Source organism: Trematomus bernacchii, unplaced genomic scaffold, assembly GCF_902827165.1.
Source record: "Trematomus bernacchii unplaced genomic scaffold, fTreBer1.1, whole genome shotgun sequence".
Taxonomy (NCBI): domain Eukaryota; kingdom Metazoa; phylum Chordata; class Actinopteri; order Perciformes; family Nototheniidae; genus Trematomus; species Trematomus bernacchii.
In genome coordinates, this window is record NW_022987656.1 from 7992356 (window position 1) to 8020301 (window position 27946).

Genomic DNA, 27946 nt, shown 5'->3' on the forward strand with positions numbered 1-27946 from the left:
CAGAAAACATTCCCATACCTCACGCACACTCAGGTCAGACAGCTCCAATCTCCTGGCTGTCCCGCGGACAAAACTGGTCACCATGGGAAACCGTGCTTTCTCCTCCCTGGGTCCACGTCTGTGGAATCAGCTTCCAGAGAACATACGGACCTCAGCATCACTCTCACTTTTTAGGAAATGCCTCAAGACCCACCTGTTCCACACCGCATTTTACTGACTGTCCTTTACTTTATTTATTTATTTTTAAACCTTTTATGCTCTTAACCTTTTATTTTTATTTATTTTTATATTGCCATATTTTATCCAATATGGTCCTTTAGATCAGGGGTTCCCAACCTTTATTGTGCCAAGGACCGGCAGATACATAAAAAAAAAATCGCGGACCGGTTGTCAATCTTTTCGGAAAACCAAAAAACCAAAAAACCGACGTTATTCCGTTTTTAAACCAAAACGGGAAAACAGATAAATCAACGTTTTGGTTTTGTTTGTATGATTTACGGATAATCAGTGAATGCTGGAGAGGAGAAGGCGCATTATGAAGGAGATGTCCGGTCGCCAGGGTGTGTGTGTGTGTGTGTGTGTGTGTGTGTGTGTGTGTGTGTGTGTGTGTGTGTGTGTGTGTGTGTGTGTGTGTGTGTGTGTGTGTGTGTGTGTGTGTGTGTGTGTGTGTGTGTGTGTGTGTGTGTGTGTGTGTGTGTGTGTGTGTGTGTGTGGCATTTGTTTTCAGAAGATATTATGATAGTGTCGTTCGTTCCGGTGCACTCCGACAGCATTTAGCACTACATCGAGATTAATATTAAACTAATTTATTTTGGGAACAGCCGCATATATGGAGTTAGCCATATGTGTGTAAATTACTGTTCATAAACATTTGAAAACAAATGCCGGTGTCGGACAGACACAAACACACCGAACACACAGAGCTGAGCTGAGCAGAGCACATACACACACACATCATGCGCCTTGGTGACTGACTGGACATCTCCTTCATAAAACTAATAAAAGGGGGAGTAATCGGGCAGTTCGATGTGTGTAGAGAGGTGTGTGTGTGTCCCGCTGCCTCCTGATGCTGCAGCCATTTCATGGAGTGAAGGAGGTTTTCCTTCTATAAAACAGCTGCGGGCAGCAGATACTGTGAGAGTCCCGGACATTAATTCATAGATCAAGGCAGACTGGTTTACTCTCCTGTTTTGCCAATCAGGTGCTTAAACAAATAGCTCTACACCCCTGGCCGACATGTCCTTAAAATGAAGTCCGAGTTTGAAATATATCTCAAATAATGTATGCACCACAATTTCCCCACATAAACATAACAGTCTGCAATCAAACGGTTGTCTCCTGTGCGCTCCTCTTGGCGCACCGGTAACATTCTCGTGCGCACAAGAGGCTGAGCCGCCGAATCCCTCGGAACATCATAAAAGCCATTTTCAACAGTTTTCTGGTGAAAGATTAGCTACTGGATGAAATAATATGACTGGTGGCATAGGTGCGGAAATTAAACACTTTTAAAATAAAATATTATGATAAAATATTTTTATATATTTATAATTCTGCAAATATTACGATAAACTCACAGCTATTTCGCGGCCCGGCAGTAACACCTCCGCGGCCCGGTACCGGTCCGCGGACCGGGGGTTGGGAACCCCTGCTTTAGATAACTTTTTACTTATTGTTCCTTATAGCTTTGTGAAGCACCTTGAGATGACGTTGTCTTTAAAGTGTGCTATATAAATCAAATGTATTATTTTATTATTAAACACTGCGCTGTCCTCCGGGGCCCTCTGCCTCCCTCCTCCCACTCCCCTCTGAGAACTAACACCCCCAAGTCCAAACTTCCCGAGCTTGTAACATACCATAATAGAACACGTACATGTACGCTTCCTCCTTACCTGCAGAGCTTTAAGTAATCAAATGTGTCTCAACTTTAAAGTCAACAGTCATCGTTGTCCTTAATCCTGGTTAGCTGGTCTAACGTGACACTTGCTTGTCATCCAGAGATTTCTCGGCATCCTTCGGGTTGTTAAACGTGTGCTTATCTTCGCCGACCGAGACAACGAATGTAGCCGGGTGACGGAACCCGCATCTTACCCCCGCAGACCTGCACCTGGTCCTGGTGTTGTCGAACTGCTGCCGTTGTTTCATCACTGCTGTGCCGATGTCCGGGAAAATAAAGATGCGTGCTCCCTCATGTTGTAAAGGGAACTTATGTGAGGAAAGTCTCAGTATCAGCTCCTTTACTGAGTCATGATGGATGCGGGCGATTAGTTGACGAGGAGGGCCATCTGTTGCTGCTGCCCGTACACGGACCCTGTGTGCGCGGTCAACCTTAACAGGTTTATTGTCGAAGTTATCTTACCCCAGTAGTGCTGGTATAAATTTAGAAACAAAGTCTGTTGGGTTGCCATTTTCCATGCCTTCCTTAACACCTATTATCCGAATGTTTTGTCGTCGAGAGTGCGAGACGAGGTCGTCCACCCGCTCATTGAGTGACCTGGCTTCCTCAGCCCATCTTGAGCACTGGTCTTCCAAAGCTTTGATTCGGGTCTCGTGTTCGTTCAGTCCACCTTCGGTAGAAATTACTCTCTGTTCTACCTCGCCCAGTGACTGTTTCAGACCAGCTATGGAGGCATTGAGCAACTCGAACTTCGAGTCTACATTTTGATTTAGCTGATTGATAGCTGCCATGATGTCCATCCTCGTCGGGGCCTCGTCCTGATCGCTGCTAGCATCCAGCCTGGTGCTAACGCTAGCCTCGTCGCTAGTTTCATCCGTCGTAGTTTGTTTCTCTGCACTTTTGTTCTTTTGCGGTTTCCCCATGTCTCTGTTACACTTCAACAGCTTATACTGCCGACTTTTGCAGGCCTCTCACGAAGAAATGTATTGTTAAATTATATATTTTTTGAGGAGGAAGCGGAGCCTCTCAAAAACGTGACTATTCCATATCCAGCCAAACCGGAAGTCCAGGGGTACATCTTTTAAGTCAGGTCTAGGAGTACATACAATAAGAACCTCGGCAACACAGTCGTGTTCGTCACCTTCTTCTGGGAGAGGCATAATGCTGGGTTCAGAGTGGTTCCAGACCTAGGAATGCCTGTGTCTTTTCTTTCTTTACCTTGCAAGGAGGAGGAGCAGGCATGTTGTTGCCTCAAGGCAAACTGCTGCAGTGGGAGCGGCTAGGAGTAAGTCATCCACATATTGTATGAGGACAACTCCGGCTGGTAGTTGGAAGGGGGCCAGGTCAGTCTTGAGAGCTTTGTTGAAGAGCCCTGGGCTGTCTCTGTATCCCTGCGGCAGTCTGTTGTAGGTGTACTGTTGATTTTGGTACGTAAATGCAAAAATATCTTGTACATCTTCGTGTAGCGGGAGACAGAACAAGGCATTTGCCAGGTCAATCACAGTGAAATACTTGTGTTCTGGGTTTAAATGATGTAGTGCCAAGTAAGGATCTGGAACCGGACTGCTTGCGGGCTCTGTTGCATCATTAATGGCCCTTAGGTCATGCACCATTCTCCAACCTTTGTTTTCTGCTTTTGGCATGGGAAGGAGAGGGGTGTTCCAGCTTGAACGCGTGGGCCTGAGGACACCTGCCATGAGGAGTCCTCCAATGGTGTCTTGGATACCGGATAACTGCTAATTTTTCAGCCTATATTGTGGTCTCCATACTGGCACCTGGTGGTTGTGAATCTTGACATTGACCTGGTGATGCTAAACACATCCAACATCATATGGGCCTTTTGTCCACAGGCTGTCCGGCACTGCGGCCAAGGCGTGTTCGGTATCTGGGTGGTTGGTGAGTTCTCGCCCATGGTCTCTTTCGAGTTCTTGTTGTTCTAACAGGCCCAAGTCTGTGTTGGCATGTGTGATTTTCCACATGGTGCCGTCATTGGAGACTGAGAGTTTGGGCGATGCGGTTGCGTGCCAAGTAAGTTGAGTTGCCTTGTTTACCATTGGTCCCAATGACCTGGCCTCAAAGCCGGAGCCTATAGCCAGGGTGACATGAGGTTCTGAGTCTTTTGATAGTTCATACCATTGTCGTTGATCTTCAGTGAGGAGGCAGTGGGCTGTGACACCCTCCTTTCCTACGTAGATGTGGGAAATTTCATCCTTAGTGCCCTCCTTTTCCTCTGTCCAGGCTTCTTCATACGACTCATCAGGGGATCTGATGTAGTTATAGGTACAATGAAGGGGGTCAATCGGAGGCGTGTAAGGGTGCTGAGTATTGATCCATGGTTTCCATTCCATGTAGGTTCTTTGTACCTCAAGGGTATCAGGTCCTGTTGTCAGCAGTCTTGACCAGAAAACCTTTGTGAGTTCAATTGTTGGCGTGGTAGCTGGTGACATTAGCATGATCTTGTTGCCATGTGAAGGAGTCGGGTGTCCCATGGAGGCACATAGTCTTAGCCCACTGGGAGTACAGTGTATGGCCATACCTGTTTTTGTAAGCAGGTCCCTGCCCATGAGATTCACAGGGCATTGTGGGGCATAGAGGAATTGGTGGTACATAATCTGGGAGCCAAATTGAGTTGAATGGTTGTGTGTACTTCTGTACTTGAGGCTGTCCCGAGTATCCCACAATGGTCAGAGTTTTGGCTGATAGAGGTAGTGGTATCAGTCCCAGATCATTGAGACATGATGCAGAAGCTCCAGTGTCAACCATGAGGGTGTAGTCTTTACCATTGATTGTGCAGGTCACCATTGGCTCATTTTCTGCAGGGGACTCTGGGCAGCTTCAGTACGATTGGTCGGGATCCCACCGCTCCACAGGGGTCCAGGCGGACGCTGGCATTTGATTGGCATGGGGAGGTTGGCCACGGTCTCTTCCAAATGATCCCCCTCTAGGGCCCCCCTGACCTCTGTATCCAGAGCCGTGAGAACCCTGGGGTCCCTGGGACCCTCCCTTCAATGGCGATGTGCAGTCCCTAGCCCAGTGATCTAGGGCACTGCAGTTATAGCAGTTCTGGTTCCCTGAGGAACCTCTGCCTCTGTATCCTCCTCTGTGCCCTCTTCCTCTAGGTGCAGAGTAATGTGGTTGATGGGCGTATGGTGCTCCTGGCCATACGAACCAGTCAGGTTGTGGTGCTGGTGGAGCAGGTGCGGTCATAGGTTGCTTTTGTTGCTTTTCCTTGTCTTCCCGAAGTAGTTGTGCGACGATATCTTGTATGTCAACATGAAGGTTGCTCATTGCGGACATTTGGTCCATCTTCCTTTGGTGTCTTGTGTACCAATGAGTAACCGTCTGCTTACAGTCATGGAACGGTTGCGTCTTGAAGTAAACAGATATGATTCTAAACTGTATTGAAGTAAACATGTATTATTTTGAATTGTATTTTAGTGAACATGTATTGTTTGAACTGTTTTAAGTAATCCCATATATAGATATTGTATCCTCACTTACAACTCACTGACCCAGAGATCCTGTTACACACACATACACCTCCTTCCCACTAAGCACACACACACATATTCTTTTCAAGGTTCTTTCTGGGCATCATTATATCTGTGCACAATGTTTAATTGTCTGAGAAGGAATAGTTTATGTGAAATATTTCATGGGAAAGTAAGGGAGTGGATATCGGTGCAGAGATAAGATTGACTTTGCCCTTGTGGAACTTCAGAATCTCACGTTCTGGTCAGAACTCTGATTCGCTGTATTGGACCCGACCAGAAGTGAATCCAACCAGTAAAAACACCTGGGGGAGTGAGCAGCTCACACAGCTCCTCCCCACGGACTCTCTGATTCGCTTCGGAGTAAAATGGGAAGGAAGAAGTCAACACATCTCCGCCCCAAAATATGAATATGAATACTGTTGTTTTTGTATGTAAAATGCTTCTTGTTTGCTGACTCGCTGGTCTCGATACCTGTATACCGCATCACAAACCTGAAGTCCGGAGTACTCTGTAAAACTTGTATAGGTGTTTTGTTTCCTACTGGTAAACTGAGATAATTGTTATAACTTTTAATTCCGGTGTTTTCAATTCCTTTCTTTATTAAATAGAGATCAGCCTCATCTAACGAACGGCGCGTAGCGGAGGGCGGGGCTCTCAGCCACCACCTAGGTGTTCTGCTCCAACAGTCTCCAGGTTTACGACATCCTCCAATGCTGTCTGTACTGGTTTTGGGAGACTCTTTATAACTTTGTCTCTCCATAACACCATGGTTTCCGGTGAGTTGTCGCGCCCCGGTGCTGTCTTCCCACAATTCACCTGCACGTTTCAGGTAGTCGTGCATTGATTCTGTTGGTGTCTTGGTAAGATCTTTCAGGGCCCTGAGGTTGCGTGACGAAGGGTAATGGTGTATCAAGGCGGCCCACATGGCAGTACGACACTGGGAAAAGGGTAGAGTGTCGGCCCTATTTGCGACTTGAGCGGTATCGAGGAACTGGTTGCAGGCATGGAGGCCCTCACACCTTGTCACAAGCGCCTTTATGGTTTCTCCCGCTGTGTGTCTCTCTACAGCATTTATCCAGGCATTAGCCCCAGCCGAAAGTGGTGGTAGCTTCCCGATTAGTGCGTCTACATCTTGGTGAGCGAATGGTTGGTATACATGAAGAGTTTGGTTCCAAAACGCGATAAACGGCACTTTTGAAAAAGATGTGTTCCCGCCAAAATCAGTATTGTATTTCGTCGGTATTGACAAGTCAATATTCAATTTTATGAAAAGTTTAACCACACCTTGGAGCGCGTTCTCTCCGCCATCTCCTCCGTATGTGTGTGTGTGTGTGTGTGTGTGTGTGTGTGTTGCTGCATGTAGCAGCCGCATGTGTGTAAACTGCCCCGCCCCCTCACACACAGACGGGGGAGAGAGATCTCTGGATTGGAAAGATCGTAAATACTAAAAAATAATCATAGCCGCTTTTTGCAGTCTTTTTGCATATTAGAAACGGAGTTGGCGACACTGAAACTGCAATATAATGTTTGTGTAGCAATAATACATATGACATATATTTTTAGATGTCTCCAGTACCGATAAAAAGACCGATAACGTCGGAGGTTAACGGTACCACGGCCTTTAATAATTCAGCCCCGGGGCCCGTTTAATACCGGGGCTCGGTACCCATCCCTACTTACTGTTATGTATTTTTGCACAGTTTCAATATGAAAAATAACTTTTATGTTGATAAAATTGATCTATTGCATTTTGGAGGAAAAGAAACGTGTCATGGATTTATTGCATTTTGGGAAAAAAATAGTTTGAAACAGAAAACAGTGGTTTTCACTTGCCACTTTTCTTGGTAAAGAAAACACATTTTTACTCAAATTAATCCAAATGGATTTATAGCGTTTTGGAACCTAACTCTTCACATGTTGACCTGTGTGTGCGATACGTAGTGGATACATTCCAGTTGTTGGTACTTCAGAGTGCTTAGCACCCCTGGGTCGCAGTCTTTTACTTATCGGTGAGGATCTGCTGGTATTTTCAGGGATTGTCGGGTGTATGGTTCCCTCTATGACCCCTGTGAAGGCGCTCGTCTGTGTGGGCGCCCAGTTTTCTGGATCTTCCTCCATCCAGTATGGGATTTCCTGGCAGGCTCCTGGGGTTGAGGTGGCCATGGGGCTGCTGCATGTTTCCAATGTCTGGCCGTAGTTTTCTTTGGGATCCCGAGGGGGCGGATTGCAGGTGGGTGTGCTCCTTTTTTCTTTTATGTCCTTAGATATTCTATCCAGCTGTCTCCTCAGCTCCTCCATGTTTTCTGGGTTTATTGTGTCTCGCCTGCTGTCCTGGACGTCCAACCTTTGTGAAGAAGCATAATTGTCGGGGGCAGTAGTTTCGTTCTGGGTGACCACTGGTGATGGCAGTCTGTTGAGCATTAGCGAGTCTTCCAGTGTGGATAGGCGGTTGGCCATACTTATCATATGTTCATTACTTCGCTGCAGATCAGTCAATGCGCTGGTGGTCACTGAGGATAACGTCTTCACTGCCTCTAATAGGGGTTTCTGGGTTCTCTCTTCCATCTCCAAGTATCCACTTTTTACCTTGAATTGTGGTGCTTGTATTGCCTTGGGTGGAGACGGCAAGAACGGGTTGTTCTGACTGAGTGGTTCATAAGGTGGGGGGTTCTTCAATGATGAGAGGTCAGGGTACACAGGTGATGCTGGTGCCGGGGAGGGGGCTGTAACCTCCACTTCATCGGTCACTGGTTCTGGCTGCTGCTGTTCCTTCTCTGATGAGGCCTGTGCAGGGAAACAGAACTGCGGGCCTTTCGGTGGTTCAGGTGTCGCAGTGAGCCTTTTCATCAGGGTCACTATGCTGTTAACACGTTCCTTCCTGTCTGTTGCTTTGTCATACTTAGCCTTGGCGGGGACCCAGTTAGACTGTCCCACTTTTTCCCACACACTCTTCCTCTCTGCTAGTCTGCCCTTCTCGTAATTCATGATGGCGTTGCGTACCTCTATGGTTAATTGTTCGTCTTCGCCCAATGAGTCCGTACCCACGTCCCAAGGTGTCATATATTGTGTGTCAATTATCTCTGTGTTTGTGCTAAATGTGAACAAAATATCAGTTATTTTATTTTTTATCAATGCTGTGAAATATTTAACTGTTAAATGTGCTTTGCTCTTGGGTCTCTGAGTTATGATTATGTGTGTGTGTTTGAATTATATTCCCTATGTCTATGGCTTGCAATGCAGTACTATGTCCACACGATGGGGCCCTAGAGGGCCTATTCTGTGTTTGTCCGCCAGAGGCGTAACTGAGTCATTTCGATTTTTTATTCTAATGACTTGAGTTGTCCACATGATGGAGCCAAACCTTAATTTATCATTAATCTCGCTTTCTTATGTGCCACACCCTGTTGGCCACCAGATGGCAGCACCTGACCAGGAATAAGCTTCACCCGACAGACAGTGTCTGACTCCCTTTTTCATTCACATCAAGATTTTCAAACTTTCTCATCTATTTTTTCCTGATCTTTTACACCAAAACAACATACACATCTTAGTCTTTTAGCAACCAAATGCTATATTTTCTGTTCTAAATTGTCCCTGCCACCATTTTTAGGATATCATAGTATAGCTCATAGGAAGGAATGAGACAATTAGCAGCCGTCACTGACTTAACGTAATCACCCTTTTTAACCTATGCCGTCCCTGACAGGCTCTCCCAGAAAGTCTTCACTTACTATACATATCTTACTTTAAATCCAATCACTTGCCCTATTCTTAGTTTTTTTCCCAAAACACAGCCTCCACACGGTGGTGGAGCCTTTCACAGCACCCCTGATGCTTTTAGTGGCCCTGGCACGTCCCAACGTCCCTGACGTTTTAGTACCCCTGGCACTGGCATGCACATTTACAAGAAATATATCCTTTGCTCTTTACACATTTCAGTTATCTATATTTGTACTTTACCTCCTCTTTCTTCCATCAACACTCACAGTTTGTAACAGTCCTATTCTACCTATGCATAATTTTGGTATTAACAACAGGCTTCTGCTTACCTTTAACCCGTGTGAGTGTTGATAGGAATCCCAGGAGGTCTCCTTCAGTCCCCGGACTCGAAGTCTGGAGTTCCCAATCGTCTTTTTGGAATCACGTCGTGGGTCACCAATTTTGTTGTGTTCAAAATTCCAGGAAAGACAGACAACTTCTAAGTTTCACTATTTATTAAAAGAGAGCAAAATATATATATTCACTTGGCCAAGGACTCCGTCACGTCATAGAAACTACAGGCAGCAAAGCTGTAATTTAGTGGGAATGCTGATACAGCATTCCAACTATATGTTATTGTACGGACAAAATTATTATTATTCCGCCGGAATTTTGCACCTCTTCTCCTCCTGCATTCAACATCGCAGAAACTCCGTTCAAACATCAAAACGTTCAGCTCTGTCGGGAATCGATGGCTATTACTTTTATCATTCATAACTTTCATAATTCCAGAGATACATCCCATAATTCATCACATTTTTAACCATTGAAGTCAATGGAGAAAATCTTCAGACTTGAACAATTTTCATGCGACTTCAACTGCTAACTGTTCATTCATACTTTCACTCAGAAACCTCATTCCAACTTTAAAATGTTACACATCTCTCTGACATTATTCGTGTAGCACAACATTTAAATCTGATTCGTACTTTTAGAGATATTAAACATTGTTCAGACCTTGGTAAAGAGGCTTTCTTCAGATTTTAACATTAACTAGAGTGCGTGATGTCACAGCTAGAGGGTAGGAAATCTTGAAATTTGCCTTCATATTTTTTTTTAAAACTGCCATAATTCCCAAACCCTACATTCCTGAGACATAATTTTTCATGACAAACGTAGGAAAACATCTCGTAGCTTGAAAAATGACAAATAATTAAGCAAAAATAATTAAACAAAATGCCTCTTGAGGGCATGAAGTGACAAAAACTTTCAACATGTCTCCATTAAAACCCATTGTAATTTCAGGCTGATATTTCCTCACTGTTCATTTCATACTCACACACACACACACAGACACACTCTCTCTTTCTCCCTCTCTCTCTCACACACACACTCTCTCTCTCTCTTTCTCTCTCACAAACACACAGACACACACACTCTCTCTCTCACTCACTCACTCACTCTCTCTCTCTCTCTCTCTCTCTCCTCCTCTCTCTCTCTCTCTCTCTCTCTCTCTCGCTCTCTCTCTCTCTCTCTCTCTCTCTCTCCTCTCTCTCTCTCTCTCTCTCTCTCTCCTCTCTCTCTCTCTCACACACACTCTCTCTCTCACAAACACACAGACACACTCTCTCTTTCTCTATCTCTCTCTCACACACTCTCTCTCTCTCTCTCTCTCTCTCTCTGACACACAGACATACACACTCTCTCTCTCTCTCACACACAATGTTCCAAACGGCCCAAAACTTCACAGGTTTGGTAACGATGCAGCCATCAACGCATCTAAGCGTATTATGGGGTGTCATCAAATGCCGTTGCCATGGCGACAGACCACTCGCCATGAAACACGATGTCGCTGTAAGTCCAATGGACACGGTCCAATCGTCCCCCAATCTTCACTTGTATATCACCGGTCCATGCCTCAACAGCTCTACGCCAAATCTGAAATCTCACCATATGTCATTTCCATGGAAACGCATCCCTCGCCATGAAACACGATGTCCCTTTAACTCCTATGAAAATGTTCAAAAAGTGCTCAAAATTCACATGTGTGCTAACAGTCCAGCCGTGAAGACATCTACGAGACAGTTTTGAGATTTCTTCAAATGCCGTTGCCATGGCAACACAATGCTCGCCATGAAACACGGTTTTCTCATAACTTCAGTGAAAATGTTCCAAACGGCCCAAAACTTCACAGGTTTGGTAACGATGCAGCCATCAACGCATCTAAGCGTATTATGGGGTGTCATCAAATGCCGTTGCCATGGCGACAGACCAGTCGCCATGAAGCACGATGTCGCTGTAAGTCCAATGGAAACGGTCCGATCGTCCCCCAAACTTTGCTTGTATATCACCGGTCCAGCCCTCAACAGCTCTACGTCAATTATGGGGTGTCTTCAAATGCCGTTGCCATGGCAACACAATGCTCGCCATGAAACATGGTTTTCTCATAACTTCAGTGAAAATGTTCCAAACGGCCCAAAACTTCACAGGTTTGGTAACAATGCAGCCATCAACGCATCTAAGCATATTATGGGGTGTCATCAAATGCCGTTGCCATGGCGACAGATCATTCACCATCAAGTTAGTTCAAAAGTTTGCAGTTCAAATATTCTGCTGCTTTTCCAAGCCTTTTTACTTTCTTTTCTTCACTCATCACACATTCAAGCCCCTAGTGTTCATGTATCATTTCAATCTAAATTCTTCACTTTCTTCTTACACATTACATTTCAGCATAGCAGTTTAGCGTCAGCTTTTCAGCATAAAGCATTCCCACTAGCAATTTCTTCAGGAATTGCATTCTCTAGTCTGTAAACACTTTCCGGAAAAGAGCCTCGAACCTCGTGCGACAATACATTTTATTACACAGGGCGTTGCCCGTACATTTATGATTGGTCAAGACTAGCTGAAGAGATACCATGGTTTAGACTTGGTTCTCTTTGGTAGGTGCAGACTTTGAAAAAAGTCTCTTGGCAACATGATCCTCCAATCAGCATTCGGCCGGCCTGTGGAAGTCCCTCTCTACTCTGGCACCATCATATGTAATTTGTTTTCGCTAACGTTTCTACAGAAAAAGTGGAATCTTCATAAGGCTGCTTCCTAGCTATGTGTGGGAGTGGAGCTCACCCAAAGCTCAAGGCCGGAGTGATGTCCTGTTTATGAATAACTCTTTGTATTCTTCCAGTGTCTGCACCTGACCTTGCTACATTAGTATTGCAAGCTAAAGACGTCTATTTATTCCAAAGTCACAGCCACATAAATGAGCACAATAAGCTTATAATGTAATAATAAGAATCAGTCTTTCTAATGTTATATAAAAATAGCCTCCACACAAGCTCGTTCTACATTTTTACAAGAAAGCACCTGGTATTAACAGATCAAATACAGATCTGAAAAGTGTTACTGTTGTCTGCTCTCTTCCCTACAATCTACAAGGGACTTTATATTAAATGTAATTTATTTTCTTATTAAGAAGTGATAATTTTTTATACAATAATGGAGAGCTTTTTTTAATCTTTTTGTCCCTAAACTGTTAAGCCCTGAGCCTGTTCTTCAGGTCTCAGTCTCGAAAATGACATTCCCAGAACTAATGACCATATCTTCCCTTCTAAAAGGGGTACATTAATAATATTTTTTCTGTGTTGTGATGTCTGTGTTTGCTTCCCCTGTCGCGAGTTCTGATCGCTCAGTGATGATACTAATACCTATATAATCTGTGGAATCTCAGCTTTAATCAGATATCTTGTATGTGCAGTTACGATAAGTAATAAGGGTATCTTTACCTTGAGTGCTGTAAGTGCGTTAGCATTTTTTTGCTCAGGGGTCATTTAGACGCTTCTTATGAGACTTGTGTTTTGTTTTGGTAAAAATGGTTCGTATCGTCAGTTAGCTGAGTTTCTTCCCGTTAATCTGGTATGACACATTAATAGGTTTTTAAATATTAAGAAGCCCTGAGACACAGTTTCGTGAAAAAGAAACCCGCAGCCGCCTCCACCAGGGGCTCTCGGGCTAAACAGGCTAAGATGGGACACATTTCTAAAAATAACTTTACAGAATTATTTGTCACTTTTGAAGATGTAATGTATACAAACTTGGCCACATTACACTTCTTTAGAATAGGAGGTGGAGTATATTCATGCATTCAGAGTTATTTTAAGAAGCAAACTATTTAAAAGCTTGGCTTATCCTCTCAAGTTATTTTTAATCTTTCATTACACCATGCCGAAGCACCCCACTTGATTATGTTTCATCCATAAAGCCAGAGCAGGCAGCGGGTAGGACTGGAGTGTGTGTGGGGGGGGGGGGGGGGGTGAAAGTTCAGCAGCATGGCTCTCAAGTATCAGGTGACAATGAGGGAAAGTTGTTCACCACAAGCGGCTTAAATCCTCACCAAAAACTGGAGGACAGGAGAAGAAGTGAGCATGGCGAGTGAGAGGGACTCAGCACAGAGCGGGGAGGAGGAGGACTCGGCTGTCGGTTATTACGACGAGGAAGACGACCTGGAGGCATTCTCAGACACGGAGCTGGGCTGTGAGGACGGAGGTAGGCGGATATTCCTGCTGCTGAGGGGTCACATCAGAACAGAGCAGGAGCGCGAGGGGACGCCACTGCCCGAGAGCTTCACTGCTCCTAGGTTAGCTAGTATAGCCTGTCGTTCCGTTAGCTAACTGCAGCTGCTGTCCTGCACAAATAACCATTTGCATTAGTTAGCTGTTAGTGGGAGTTATTCAAAGATGCTAACTAGCTGCATTTACCTGTCAACTGTAACATAGCTGGCTTCTAGGCAACACACGTCCCTTGAAAATACATTTTTAAGTTGAAATGCTAACTGCTTATAATGTTTGTGTCTAAAAACTAATATATGTTAGAGCTGACACACAACTTGTAATCAGGCCACCCCTAAATGTATGGATTTAATATCAAAAGTATAAAACGCTTTCAGTAATTTAAATAATGTAAGATATTATTTACCATTGGTATTGATTTAACCTTTTACCAGCATGTATTTAGATGACATTCAAATACTTGAATAAAGCAACACCACTGGAGAAGTTTAATTCATTTTTTAATTTTAGAGGTATGTTTTTTAATATCAAAACTTTATTATATATATATTAACATTGAAACACTGTAAGCTCATAATTAATTAACATGTTGTGGGTGATTATGTGCCATTGCCAAGGCTAACTATGTATTTGGATAACATTCAAATACTTAAACGTAAACTTTTTTTGATCAAAATGTGATTGTAGTTTGTTGTCAACCTTACCACGGTACTTAGGAGACGTCATTTGTGTCTGAATAACGTTTTGTTCATGAGTTATTGATCCGTGAAATCAGAATCTCCCAATATCGTTCCATCTTTACTGAACTAAGCCAGAAGACCGTCTCATTTCGTAGACCGCTCGGTTTGCTGTTCCTTCACTTTATTTTTATATACATTTATTTTGGACGAAAACTTAGCGTGAGGAAAGGCAAGTGTGGCGTGAGTGCGTGAGATATGGGTTAATTGCGTGACTCTCACGGCCCGTCCACGCAGCAGCGTTACAAAATCTTGGAACGCTTCTGCCCATTCACTTTGAATGGGGTGACGTCACTTTGCCTCACTTTTCGCCGAACTGCAAACAAACAAATAAAAGTGACGTAAACAAATAATAATAATACAAATAATGAACTTGGGCTAAGTAGCATTATGGCGCCTACACAGAGGCTTACCGAAGATACTGAAGACACATTTTTTATCCTAGGTTTTCGTACGAATAATCATCATAATAATTTATTATCATTCCAGAACATGTCATACATGAGGGTGGAACGAAATGGGGAACTCTGACTCCAGTGCATGTGCAAATATGCATACATAAAAAAAAACATATATTATAAATATATATGTCAGTATACTAAAGAAAATAAAACATTTACATTTAAAATCTAAAGCTCTTGCTAAGACAGAAAAGTACTTGATTAAAAATAAGATGGCCAAATCAAGCCCATAGTGCAGTAGCAGCATGTTCAGTGATAAGCAGATCTATCTACTTCATATACAGATGTTGCACCTCATTTCGGACGCCCCTACCCATGTGGGTCCGTGATCTGCACGGGGTGGGCCCCTGCTGAAAGGAAAACCCCCCGCATGACTTGATACGCCCCCTTGATAAATAAATTAAATTATAATGAAACCAGCTGCAATGGATCATGGATCCACCAGGGAGAGCAGTGATTAAAAAGCTGCCACACTGGAACTCATGTGAAATAAACAGCTGATAGATCTACAGTAGAGGTATCTGATATAGCGGATCTTTGTTAAGATCCATATGTCACGGATAGGATCATATTCTGTGCTACATAAGAGACATGTAATCATTTACAAAACATCACCATGTTTTTATTTAACAAAATAATGTTGTTTAATCCACGTTGGCGTACCACAACTATACAAAAACAATCGGTTTGTTTTTTCATCAGGAAATCCAGCCCGGCTCAAACAAACGATTTTTAATCATCATCCTCACGATCATTTAATCTATCATATGTTTGCCGAATTGACATGAACGCACTAACAATCATGAATTTGCCGTAGTCAACTTCATTAAAACTTTATTAACGTGCCTAAACTCAGTAATTCACAAAAAATAGGTTTATTTTTTAATGGAGCCTCGTCATCTCCCCACGGGCAAACAAGAATATGTACAGTGTTAACAGGGTTGGGTTGTAACGGAATACATGTAATGGCGTTACGTAATCAGAATACAAAAATCAAGTAACTGTATTCAGCTCGCGTTACATTTGAAAAACGAGTAATCTGATTACAGTTACTTTCGTAAACCTGAAGTGAATACATTTTGGATTACTTATTGGAATTATTGGTGGAAAGATTTCCTCACAACATTTAATATTCATTACTAAAGGTAGGCCTACCGCCGAATCATCACAGCGCACAAAACGTTGGGTTACATATTGTAACCCTTGTTATATTAGCACAGGCGGAGCCCTCTACTGGACTCTATGGGTACTACCTTATCCTGCGTGCATTCTCCCACTGATGCGGCTTTCACACCAGCGCTTTTCCCTTTCTAGCTCCTCGCTAGAGCTTTTCTGGTTCAGCTCCGGTTTCCCTTTTCAGCTCCCGCTCTGTTCACACCGCCCAGCTGCCGCTGCTGCGTCATGACGTCACCGTTTACATCGCTGATTTTCTCCCCAACGGAGCTCACAACAACAACGGGGGGGGGGGACTGCGTCGGGTCGATGATCGTGTTGCTTTTAATCATACGAAGCCAGATTAAATTAAATAACGACTTCTCCAACCTTATACTTTTCTCCAGAGTGCCGTGGTTCATTGTTTATTAATGTGTTTCAGCGGCATTTACCGACCGCTGCACTGCTGGCTGCTCTTCAACGGGAGTTTATTCTCCCGTTAGCTCCGGGTTAGCTCACACGGCTCTAAAGTATTCACTGTCTGACTGTCACACAAGCAGCTGATACATATCCCCAGTTCCCCTTAACCTGTTTCACGCCTTCCCCCCGGTACCGGGCGGATAAACGCGTCATTTGCAGGAAACAACGTCTAAGGAATCTTAATATTGAATAAAACTATGAATGTGTTATATCCATGTAACGGGAAGAAACTCAGCTAACTGATCTTTTTAATTTTTTTTTTCAAAAAAAACCCACAATGCTAGCACTCAGCCTCTGAATTAGCCTCGATCGAAAAAACGGGACCGACAAAGGCACATAAACTCACTCAGAACTCCCTTATTACTTATCCTAGATGCACAACCAAACACTATTTTTTGGTGTCCTGGAGACACTGAATCTAACGGTGCCCACCTCAACACTCAGTGATAAACATTCGCGACGCTATCAACGAAAGCGTACATCATCACATGTGGAGCCAAGAAGCTAAACATGTAAATATGGCTTACCTTGGTCAAAAGTGGTCTTCAATGGCATTAAAACGATAAAAAAACGATGCTGCAGTTAATCCATAGGTTCATCCTATGTGTCTGTGCCTTCTTTGAAATTATTTCTGATAATCCATAAGCAATACAACTGCGTTTTAGTTTCCAAACTCCAGAAGGAGACATTCCTCCAGTTTAGTTTCGCTTTCCACACGCGAAGCGGCAACATTTTTTCTTTACAATGTGTGTCTATGTGAGTATCCTCCTTCGATTCTATTGGCTCTAACGGTCACAAGGGTATGTCAACCAACCAGATCGAGCAAGGGGGGCCAGAGATAGGTCAAATCCACCCAAATGACCCCAGATGGCCCAGTTTTTGGCTAAATCTCTCTAAAAAGGTCAAATTTCACTTGTTTTGCATCACTCTTGATACAGGGTACTTATTATATGTTGTACTTTGGATTCCTAAAGCTTTTAGTCTACTAACCCATCATCCAAGGGTAGTTTTCACTATCTGTAAAAAATAATTTTTGGACGGACACTATAATTTACAGTTTTTTACTATGTAAAATCTGAATTTTCTTTAAAATAAAAAACATTTATATTGATTCTGAATTGACGCTGTTTGGCATCACAACGCTGTTATGAAAGTTTCTCTGGTATAACATGGGTGATGTTAGCATAGCAACCGAAGCTAAACTGACTACTTGCTAAGCCGTTTTCTACAGGCACATTTTACCGGCGTATTTTTCATTATGATTCTACTTGTGATAGTCGGACATGACAACCTGTGCAGCCCATGTATTGATTCCATCCGATAGCTGCTATAATAATAACCAAAACGTCTGCCTGCTCTCCACAATGATCAATAACAGCGAACGGATGGTCAAAGTAAGGTACAAATAAACAGAATCACACGGGGAGGTGGGTTTAGTTTCCTGCACGCCTCGACGTAAGAGAGACGTAAGCGACGCCGCGTCATAGCTCCGAAGCTCTTGCCTCTAGACCGACAATTTTTTGGAGCTGGAAGTGAACCGCTTTCCGGAGCTATGACGCGGCGCCGCTGCGGTGTGAACAGGAAAAACCGGCGCTTTTCCAGCTCCGGCTCGGAGCTGGAGCTGGAAAAGCGCCGGTGTGAAAGGGGCATGAGACTTCTATAGACGTAGCCGGCCTAGGGCGGGCCTAACTGAATGCGCGCGCATCACACCGTATAAAAAGAGGCCTCGCCTCCTGACTATCATCCTATACCTCTCTTCAGCGAGCGGAATAGGACAGACAGTGCCCAGAGTAGAGGGCTCCGCCTGTGCTAATATAACAAGGGTTACAATACGTAACCCAACGTTATATCTCTCACAGGCTCCGCCCTCTACTGGACTCTATGGGTACAGTGGGTGGAGCCCTGATGTATACGCGCACTGTCGTCCAACACCATTCCACCCTACTGCCCCTGACCGGCTTTTCTGGTCAGCAGCTGCTGCCCCACATTCTCCTTTAACCCGGTTGTGACCGAGGAGAAATCTGGGCTGCGGCTGACAGAGCACACCCTGCTGCGCCTACCTCGCAGAAAGTGTGCTCAAAAAACAGTGCCGGGGGACCCCCCCCCCCCCGCCCATAGACGGATGGGGAGAGCCCCCTCGGCCCCGTATGGGCTTACTACGCACCTGCCTTCCTGAATCCCTAAGGATAACAGGGAGTGCGTCAGCGCCCATGCCTCACACTCAAGCACTGACCCCGTGCAGAGTGTGAGAGGACTAAAATGTGGGGGGGCAGCCCCTCCGCCCCGTAACGGGCCAGCGCACCCCTTTCCTATCCCGGGACCCTCAAAGGGCCCAGGAAAGGCGAAGGCGCATCACGTCCGGGGAGGGGGTCAGATGCCAACTGACCCACAACCCCCCCCACCCCTACAAATCCTGTGTTGCCCCAGCAAGCACAGACGAGGAGAAAGAGCCAGACATGTCCAAGAGATAAAACCTTATAAAGGGGCCTGGCATCGACCAAGACGCCGCTGTGCATATATCCTCCACACTCACACCGTTGAATAAGGCTGTTGACACAGCTACAGCCCGTGTGGAGTGCGCACAAATCCCCGTGGGGCAGGCTCTCCCTGCCTGTCCGTAGGCATGTGCAATGCACTCGCAGAGCCAGCCTGCCAGGCGTTTCTTGGACAGAGCTTTCCCGATCACCCCGCCCCCGAAGCACACGAACAGCTGTTCGGTGCGTCTAAGGGCAGCCATGCGCTCCACATAACATGCTCGCGCCGCTCTGGTCACCCCGAATTAGTAAACAACTCGGGTGCACCGACAGAGCAGTTAACTCGGACACTCTTTTGGCTGACGTTAAGGCAAGAAGCAAAGCTGTTTTCCACGACAATGCTTTCAGAGAGGAGAGCTCCAGAGGCTCAAATGGTCCCGAGGCCAGAGCCTCGAGCACTAGGGGCAGGTCCCACTGCGGGGTGGAGACAAGCACTACAGGGCGCAGTTTCCTAACCCCCTGTAAAAACCGCGACATCAGTGGTTGACTAAAGGCTGACCTGCCACCAAATCCCTCATGACAGGACGAGATGGCTGCTGCATACACCTTCACTGTGGAATGCGCCAGCCCTCTGTCCACCAATAACTGTAAGAAGGACAAAATAGAGCCTAGCTCACAAGATAGGGGCTCTATTCTCTGCTCCTCACACCATCGCTGGAATCCCAGCCACTTTGGCCTGTAACAGGCTGTGGTGGATCCAGCTCTAGCTGCCTGGATAGACTGAATAACACTATCAGACAATCCACCCTGTCTCAGCCTGTCCCTCTCAGGAGCCAAGCCTGGAGAGGTTGGCCGAGCGTGGGTAACGCCCCGATTGCACCTGCCTCTTGAGACATCGCCCCCCAGAACTGGGGAACCGCCCAGGGCTGGCCCACCTTCATCTGTGTCATCTCTGAGTACAATGGCGCCCCGACGCGGTCCGGAGCCACAAGGATGACTGACAGACGTTCTCGCCTCACTCTCCCCAGGAGAGGGAGAATGAGACGCAGCGGTGGAAAGGCGTATAGCAGCTTCCTTGGCCATGGCTCGTGTGCAAACGCGTCCACCCCCAAGGGCGGGTCGTCGCTCAGGGCCATGGAGAACCACAAGGCACAGTGGCTGTTGCGCCGGCTGGCGAACAGGTCCACTTCCGCTGTCCCGAACTGGGCCCAGATCTGCTTCACCACCTCCGGGTGAAGCACCCACTCGCCTGGCAGGGGGCCGCCCCTCGACATGAGGTCGGCCCCTCTGTTCTCCAGTCCCGGGACATGGAGGGCTCTCAGAGATAACACCACCTCTGAGGCCCATAACCACAGCTCCTCCGCTGTGGTCAACAAGGAGGCGGAGCGGACTCCGCCCTGCCTGTTGATATAAGCCACTGTGGTGCTGTTGTCGCTCCTGACCATTACATGTCTCCCCTGAATTAGGGGCATGAAATGCCGGAGGACTAACACTACTGCCCGTAGCTCTAGGAGGTTGCTGTGTCGAGACTCTGTCAGAGCCCAGCGCCCACCTATAGCCCTCTTCAGGCAGGTCCCTCCCCATCCTGTTCTGGACGTGTCCGTGAACACTGTGATGTAGGAGGTCACCCGTCCCAGTGGAGACCCCCTCCGGAGGTGGTCTGGAGACCCCCAAAACCGGAGGTTGCCCTCCACTGAGGGGGGGGGTGGTCACCAGCCGTCGTTTGTGCCTCTTGGGGTCCAAACGTAGGCTGGAGAACCACCTCTGCAGGCGGCGCATATGTAGTAACCCCAGCGGGACCACCATTGGAGCAGCCGCCATGAGACCCAGCGTCTGCATGACAGTTAAAGCTGTCACAGTTGCCCCCTGTCGCAGCCTGTGCACTGCCCTGAGAAGGGACGCACGTCTGCTCTCTGACAGGGTGGCACGCAGCGCGTCTGCATCGAGTACCACACCCAAATACAACGCCTGTTGGCGAGGTATGGGGGTGCTCTTTTTCCAATTGATCGCAAAACCTAATTTGGTTAGGTGTGTGATCAACTGTGCTGTGCAAAACATTGCCTGTTCCCAGGACCCCGCCATGACAATGAGGTCGTCTATGTAAATGTGCTGAATGTGCGTGGGGATAGGGAATAACCGAACGGCAGCCTGTTGTACTCGTAGGCTATTCCCTGGAAGGCAAAACGCAGATACTTTCTGTGCTCTGGAGCAATTTCCACATGAAAGTACGCGTCTTTTAGGTCGATGGTGGTGAACCAATCGCCTGGCTGCACAAGCCCTAGTAACTGTTTCACAGTTAACATGCGGAATTTCCTGCAGGAAATATGACGATTCAGGCCCCAGAGATCTAAAATAGGTCTGAATTCCCCTGTTTTCTTAAGAACCAGGAAATACATGGAATAAAGACCCTTCTCTCTGTGCCGAGGATGCACAACAGATACAGCCTGTTTCTGCACCAGAGCCTGAATCTCTGCTGAGAGGAAACCCATCTCCTCCTGGGAAGACAGATTTACCTCTTGCATGCCCATAAAAGGAGGTGGGACGCTGCAAAACTGGAGTAGATAACCCCGTTTCAGCGTCCTGTCCATCCACCTTGTCAGTACACAGCTGAGTTTTCATTCCCCATAACATTGTGTTAATAGGCAAGCCCTCAGCTGTGGGGCCGCAGCTATAAAGCTGTGATACTCTCTGATGACCCGCTCCGCCGCAAAACTCCCCGTAAAGGGAAGATTTGCCCGTGGGGGGTCGAAACAGAAAGGGCCGATTATCTATTGAGGACCCTGAACGCACCGCCGCACGCTCACGTGTGAGCGCACGCTCCATCATAATGCTATTTTCATCACTATGGAAAACAGCATTAACCGGAGCTTTTACAGGCGTAGTGTGTTTTACTAAGGCCCCTGAACGCACCGCCACGCGCCTTTTAACAAGTGCGGGCGTTGCTATAATGCAGCCCCTATCACTATGGTAAACAGCATTATTTGGAGTCTTAGCCTCAGGCATAGAGTGTTTTCTAACAGAAAAACGTCGGCCATAATGTCCCTGTACCCGCACCGCACTATAACAGTGCTGCCTGTGGTTTATCACTCTCATCTGCGCACTCCCACTAGCCTCCTCCCTAACGGGAGCTATAGCTGGGGCGGCGAGTGGGGAAAGTACAGTCATCAACATGTGCAAGTGTATTGTGGAAACAAAGGACACTCAGACTTGGATACAGATCAACACCATCTTTATTTTTAATAGTCTTAACGGGGATCTGGGCATTACACAGGGAGGAGGCGGGATTCGTCCTCGCGTCCCCGGTAGAGGGAATCTCCCCCCACCGAGGTGCTACCTCCCCCCGCTAGTCAACTCCGGGAAGATGGAGCACCCCACCCGGACGCTCTCTGCTGTTGTGGAGCCTGCCTCGGTCGGGCAGCCCTTCCCCGTGACTGCCGGTATGCCGGTGCCACGGGATGGGCCGTAGAGGTGGAGGGCACCGCAGCTACGGGACCCCCATGCCGGCGCCTCTCCCTCCGCTTCACTGTCGCACTACGCTCCCTCCCCTGCATGGAAACGCGAGGGGGGGCACGTAGCGGGGCCTGAGGAGGAGCCAGCGGTAGCATGCGGCTAAGCTGGACTCTCTCCTCCTCGAGGCGGCTGAAGCGCTGGGTGACCGAGGAGATCGACCCAAAGAGCCCCTCCGTGGACACGGGGGCTCCGAGGAGATCTTCTCGGTCCTTCTTAGATAGGGCAGTGAGTCCTAGCCACACGACGAGACGCCACTTTGGCCAGGGAAATCACCTGCCCTGCTGCGGCGGCCACGCCATAAATCAGATTATTCATCTGACCAACAGCGCGGTCCGAATAATCGCTCTCGTCCTGAGACGGGAGGGCGGGGGCGTCTGCCTGAGGGGTGATCAGGAAGACGCCCAAGCAGATGGGCCGCCAGGCTCTCATCGAGGGGGGGCACACCTGGACATGTCGTGTCCGAGCGATCCACCACCTTAATGATACCCGCCATGGCGGCTATCGGGGCCTTCGTTTTTAATGGCTGCTGCCATGTCGCCTCCACACACCGCCATACCTCTGGCAGCTGGGGCGAAACGAAGGTCGGCTGCGCCGGACGCACCGGGCCGTAAAACCCCGATCTCAGGCGGTTTACAGGCCTTGGTGGCAGCGGTGGGGGGAACGGTAAGCCTACAAGCTCCGCCGCCAGAGTCATCACCGCCGGGCAATCCATCCGCGCAGACCTGAGAGTTGGACCTCCGGTCAGCGAGGCGTCCTCCATCGGAACCGAGCCCGCCTGGTCCCATGGAAGGGAGAACCGGAACGACGTCTCCTCGCTCCCCGAATTGCCCACGTCCACGACGTCGAGCTCCAGATCCTCCGACTCCTCCTGCGGGGTAGCCCTCGCCAGGGAGTGCTGCCCACGATGCTCTCGTGTGAGCCGCGGGATCATCTGGCAGTCTGGGCATGTCGGCGTCGGGCCCATATTACCCACCGCGGCCCCAAGCACGTGAAGCAGAAGGGCAATTAGATTCGGGCATTTCGGGCAGGTCCTGACTCCATACTCTCACTTTACTTTCTCTTTCTCAATCGTCTCGAAGCTCGTGGAATCACTTCCGCTGCTGAAGAGAAAAAGGATGATAGTCAGGAGGCGAAGCCTCCTTTTATACGGTGTGATGCGCGCGCATTCAGGTAGGCCTAGGCCGGCTACGTCTATAGAAGTCTCAGTGGGAGAATGCACGCAGGATAAGGTAGGACCCATAGAGTCCAGTAGAGGGCGGAGCCTGTGAGAGATATAACCTATTACCGCCGCAGATGGACCAAAAAAGGGAGTGTTTGAAAAATATTCGCGGGTCCGCTCAGTGAAAGAATAACAACGAAACATGGAGGAACAAAAGTCTGCGTTTAAATCGTGTGTGTGTGTGTGTGTGTGTAGAGGTGTGTGTGGTTAAAACACATCAGCCTGCGGTCGCTCGTTAGCCTTTCTAATGATTCTGAAGGTAAACACAGTGAAGGCGGTGCGTGAAAGGCGGTGCGTGAAAGGCACTGCGCGCTTTTCTTCTCAGAGGCTGTTAACCCTCCCGCTGCCGCAGAGATTTCATGAAGTGAAGGAGGTTTTCCTTCTATAAAACAGCTGTGGGCAGCAGATACTGTGAGTGTCACGGAATTCATAGATCAAGGCAGACTGGTGCACACACTCTCCTGTTTTGCCGATCCGGTGCTTAAACAAATATAGCTCTACACCCCTGGCCGAAATGTCCTTAAAATGAAGTCCGAGTTCGACATTTTAATTCATGTCCTGCCAACACTGGCAGGACAGAAGGCGACACGTCCGTTCTAAGTCGTGTCCCTCACGTGTTCACAGTAAAAACACATTCAGTTTCCTTTTGCTTTTTGTGTCTCCTGTTCACCAAAACATACCCATCTGTGATGGAAAAAGAAAGTAATCCAAAAGTAATCTGATTACGTTACTTTTTTAAGACACGTAACTAACTGTATTCGGATTACTTTCAGAGCCATGTATTCAGTAATCAGTAACTGATTACATTTACAAAGTAACCCTCCCAACCCTGAGTGTTAATAGTTTACTGTATTATTAGTGTTTAGTATTACTGCTATAACAATCACACATTGAGTTCATCGTTGTGCAATGTTCAAATCAGACCGTTGTTTTTTTAAATAGTCTGAATGAAAACGGCAGCTCTCAGGTGAACTCATATGAAACTAGAGAATGCAATTCCTGAAGAAATTGCTAGTGGGAATGCTTTATGCTGAAAATCTGACGCTAAACTGCTATGCTGAAATGTAATGTGTAAGAAGAAAGTGAAGAATTTAGATTGAAATGATACATGAACACTGGGGGCTTGAATGTGTGATGAGAGAAGAAAAGAGTAAAAAGGCTTGGAAAAGCAGCAGAATATTTGAACTGCAAACTTTTGAACTAACTTGATGGTGAATGATCTGTCGCCATGCCAATGGCATTTGATGACATCCCATAATACGCTAGTGGCGCATTTCCACTACACGGCCTCGCTCGGTATGGCTAGGCCTCGTTAGGACTGGCTCACTTTATGGCGCATTTCCATTACAGTTTGGGAACTGGGGTAGTATCTATTGTAACGCAGTGTAGGCGGAGCCGTGACGTCATCTTCAATGAGAACCCCAGAAAAACAACACAGCCGTTAGCTGTTAGCACTCAGAGCTCACAGCTCCTCATATCTGTTCAGAAACTAGACAAAAGTTAAACAAGTACACATTAGCTTAGCCAATCTCCATTTAGAAAACACGCATTTTAAAAGGTTTTTCGCCTGCAGACTTGTCAAAGCATTAATTCATGGTTTTTACTAACCGGTATCAGTATGTTGTTACTTCGGCATCATTTTGAAACGTGTATTACAATTAAATCACGGTCAAATATGTTCATCTAGTTGTAGTTGTAGCCCCCTTGCCAGCGATTCTCTCTCTAGTTTAGCATACTCAGCCCGACTCAGCCTGGTTGTTCCTAGCCATAGAACCACGATTTTATGGGGCCAGAAAAACTGTGAATTAGGACCCGCTAGCCGGTACTAGGCCATGTGGAAACGCAACCAAAGACGGGCCGCTGACGTCACAGCTCTCTTAAAGCTCCCATGTCATGCTTTTCCGGTTATTACCCGTCCCCTTGTGTGTTATGAAGGTTTTTATGCATGTAAACGGTGTGTTATGAAGGTTTTTATGCATGTAAACGGTGTGCAGATTCAAAACCCTCAAAGTACACCCTGTAGCGAGTAAAACTCTAACACAGAAAATACCTCCCCAAAACACCTCGTTGGAGATACGTCACTGTCCATTTGATTCTTCCGGGTACCGCATGATGTCATGCAGTACCCAGAACAAAATGGACCAATCCGGAAGAGCTATGGTCACACCCAGCGGCGCTGGCCGCACCCTCTGCCAGCCTAACATTTACTGTTGGAAGCTCTGGTTCAGTTCACAATCGATCCAGTCATGCCAATGCCAAGGACCTGTTTCCTGAAATGTGAGGAGAAATCTGAGCTGTTTGTCCTACCGACAGAACCACGACGAAGTCAGTGGTTGAAATGTATTTTTAAGACTGTTCCTTCAGATGTTCGAAGAATGTTACTGTGTGCGCGGCATTTCACAGACGAAAGCTTCCAAAACATTGCCCAGTTTGAGGCCGGATATGCACAGCATTTGAAACTGAAGGACGATGCTATTCCTAGTTTGTTTGGACCGTTTGGAGCAGGGGAATATACGGGTACACAACCTGTAAGTTTGCATTGTTATTTGTGTATTTATCAAACAAGACTGTTTAAATGTGTAAACTGTGTCGGACTGCTAAGCCATTGACACAGTGCTAACTGTGCTAACTAAGTTGCTAGCATTTCCATATATCAACTCTAATATCAGCAGATGGCCTTGCATACATGCATCTCATAGCAGGAGAATGTCTGCATTCACACACGAAATACTCATAGACAGTATACTCCGGGTGATTTGCCGTACGGTCAGTCGCGAAACGTAATTACATTATAGCTGGCGTAGCGTGTATGCTACCGAGCTAACCAACGGAGCTAGACATGGGTTTGCTCGGGAACATTTTTTTGTTATGCCAGCTACAATGAATGTAGCAGACTACTCGTATAAGATTGCAATTGTAAACACGTTCTTGCTAGCCTAATATGAATCACTAGCTTTTGTTCATAGTGGTTTTATTACACTAAACAAGCCCAGCTTACTGGGCTAACGACGTTGCTAGCGTTTAAATATATCAACTACAATGTCAGCAGATGGCCTTACATGTTTGTCATGGCAGGAGAATGTCTGCAGTCACACACACGGAATACTCATACAGTATACTCCGGGTGATTTACCGTACATTGTGACAGTACATATACTGCATGTATAGCTAACGAGGCTAGCTATACATGCTAGCGCAAAACAATGTATTCATGCCAGTTACAATGAATGACCGAACGTAGCAGACTACCCGTATAAGATTGCAATTATAAACACGTTATTGCTAGCCTAATATGAACCACTAGCTTTTGTTCATCGTAGTTTTATTACACTACATTATAGTTTCCGTTCCTCCGAGCTAGCGTTCATATCGTGTTAGCTACCAAAGTAAACAAAGCTAGGTTAGCATATTAGCTGGCAAGCTTACTGTGTTCATTAGATAGATGGATTAGATAGATCCACACTCCTACCACAACTACTACTAACGAATCTAAAACAACTAAGTTTCTCTAATATTTTGTGATTTGCATTTGATTTCGTCCAGCCAGATCCTGCCGGACAATACATGACGGGACTACCACACTGATGCATCGTCCTAAAAAGCCCCTGCTGCGATAGGCAAGATGCCGACAACGGGGAGGAATTGATGATATACCGTGTATATATGTATATTTATGTTCATTTTGTACATTTCTAAAAATAAAGTTTAATGGAAATACTTAGTAGGCCTATCCTTTCTTCCCTGAATTATATGCTCCTATAACCAGGGGTGCACATAACTGGTACGCAGGTACGCATGCGCGGCAACAATCTGAAATGCGTACCGTCACTTGTGTCACAAAGCGCATTTGCGTACCGACGTACTTGTGAAGCTTTTCCAGAAGGCGGTTAGATCACCGGACGACAGAGTCGGTCTCCGTGTGCACAGACAGGGCTGCTGTTAACGTCGGTCTGTACAGCAGCCCTGCGCTAAAACAGCTGATCACAACGTTCACACGCTCCGCGGTCATGAAGCTCTGTACTCCACTACCACCCCCCCGTTGACAATCGCGAAGCGCTGTACTCCACTACCACCCCCCCGTTGACAATCGCCAGAAATTGGAGTACCAAACACTGACTCCAGGTACTCATCTGAGTACCTCACTGAGAAAGTTGTGTGCACCCCTGCCTATAACATATCATTCATATATAGCAAACCATGATTTGATTTCTCATCAAACAGTAGTAGTTTATTACAGGTAAAAATAACTTACTCTTTGTTATGA

At 46.5% G+C, this 27946-nt stretch overlaps 1 protein-coding gene across 1 annotated transcript in view; it reads left to right on the plus strand.

Moving 5' to 3' along the window:
* Window positions 1-13401: 13401 nt before the first annotated feature.
* The window catches only part of rragd (ras-related GTP binding D), a 97962-nt gene continuing 83417 nt past the window's right edge, over window positions 13402-27946 (plus strand). The window contains exon 1 of the mRNA XM_034135132.1: window positions 13402-13626. Coding sequence (XP_033991023.1) covers window positions 13506-13626 — 121 coding nt within the window. The 5' untranslated portion in view covers window positions 13402-13505. The remainder of the gene's footprint in view (window positions 13627-27946) is intronic.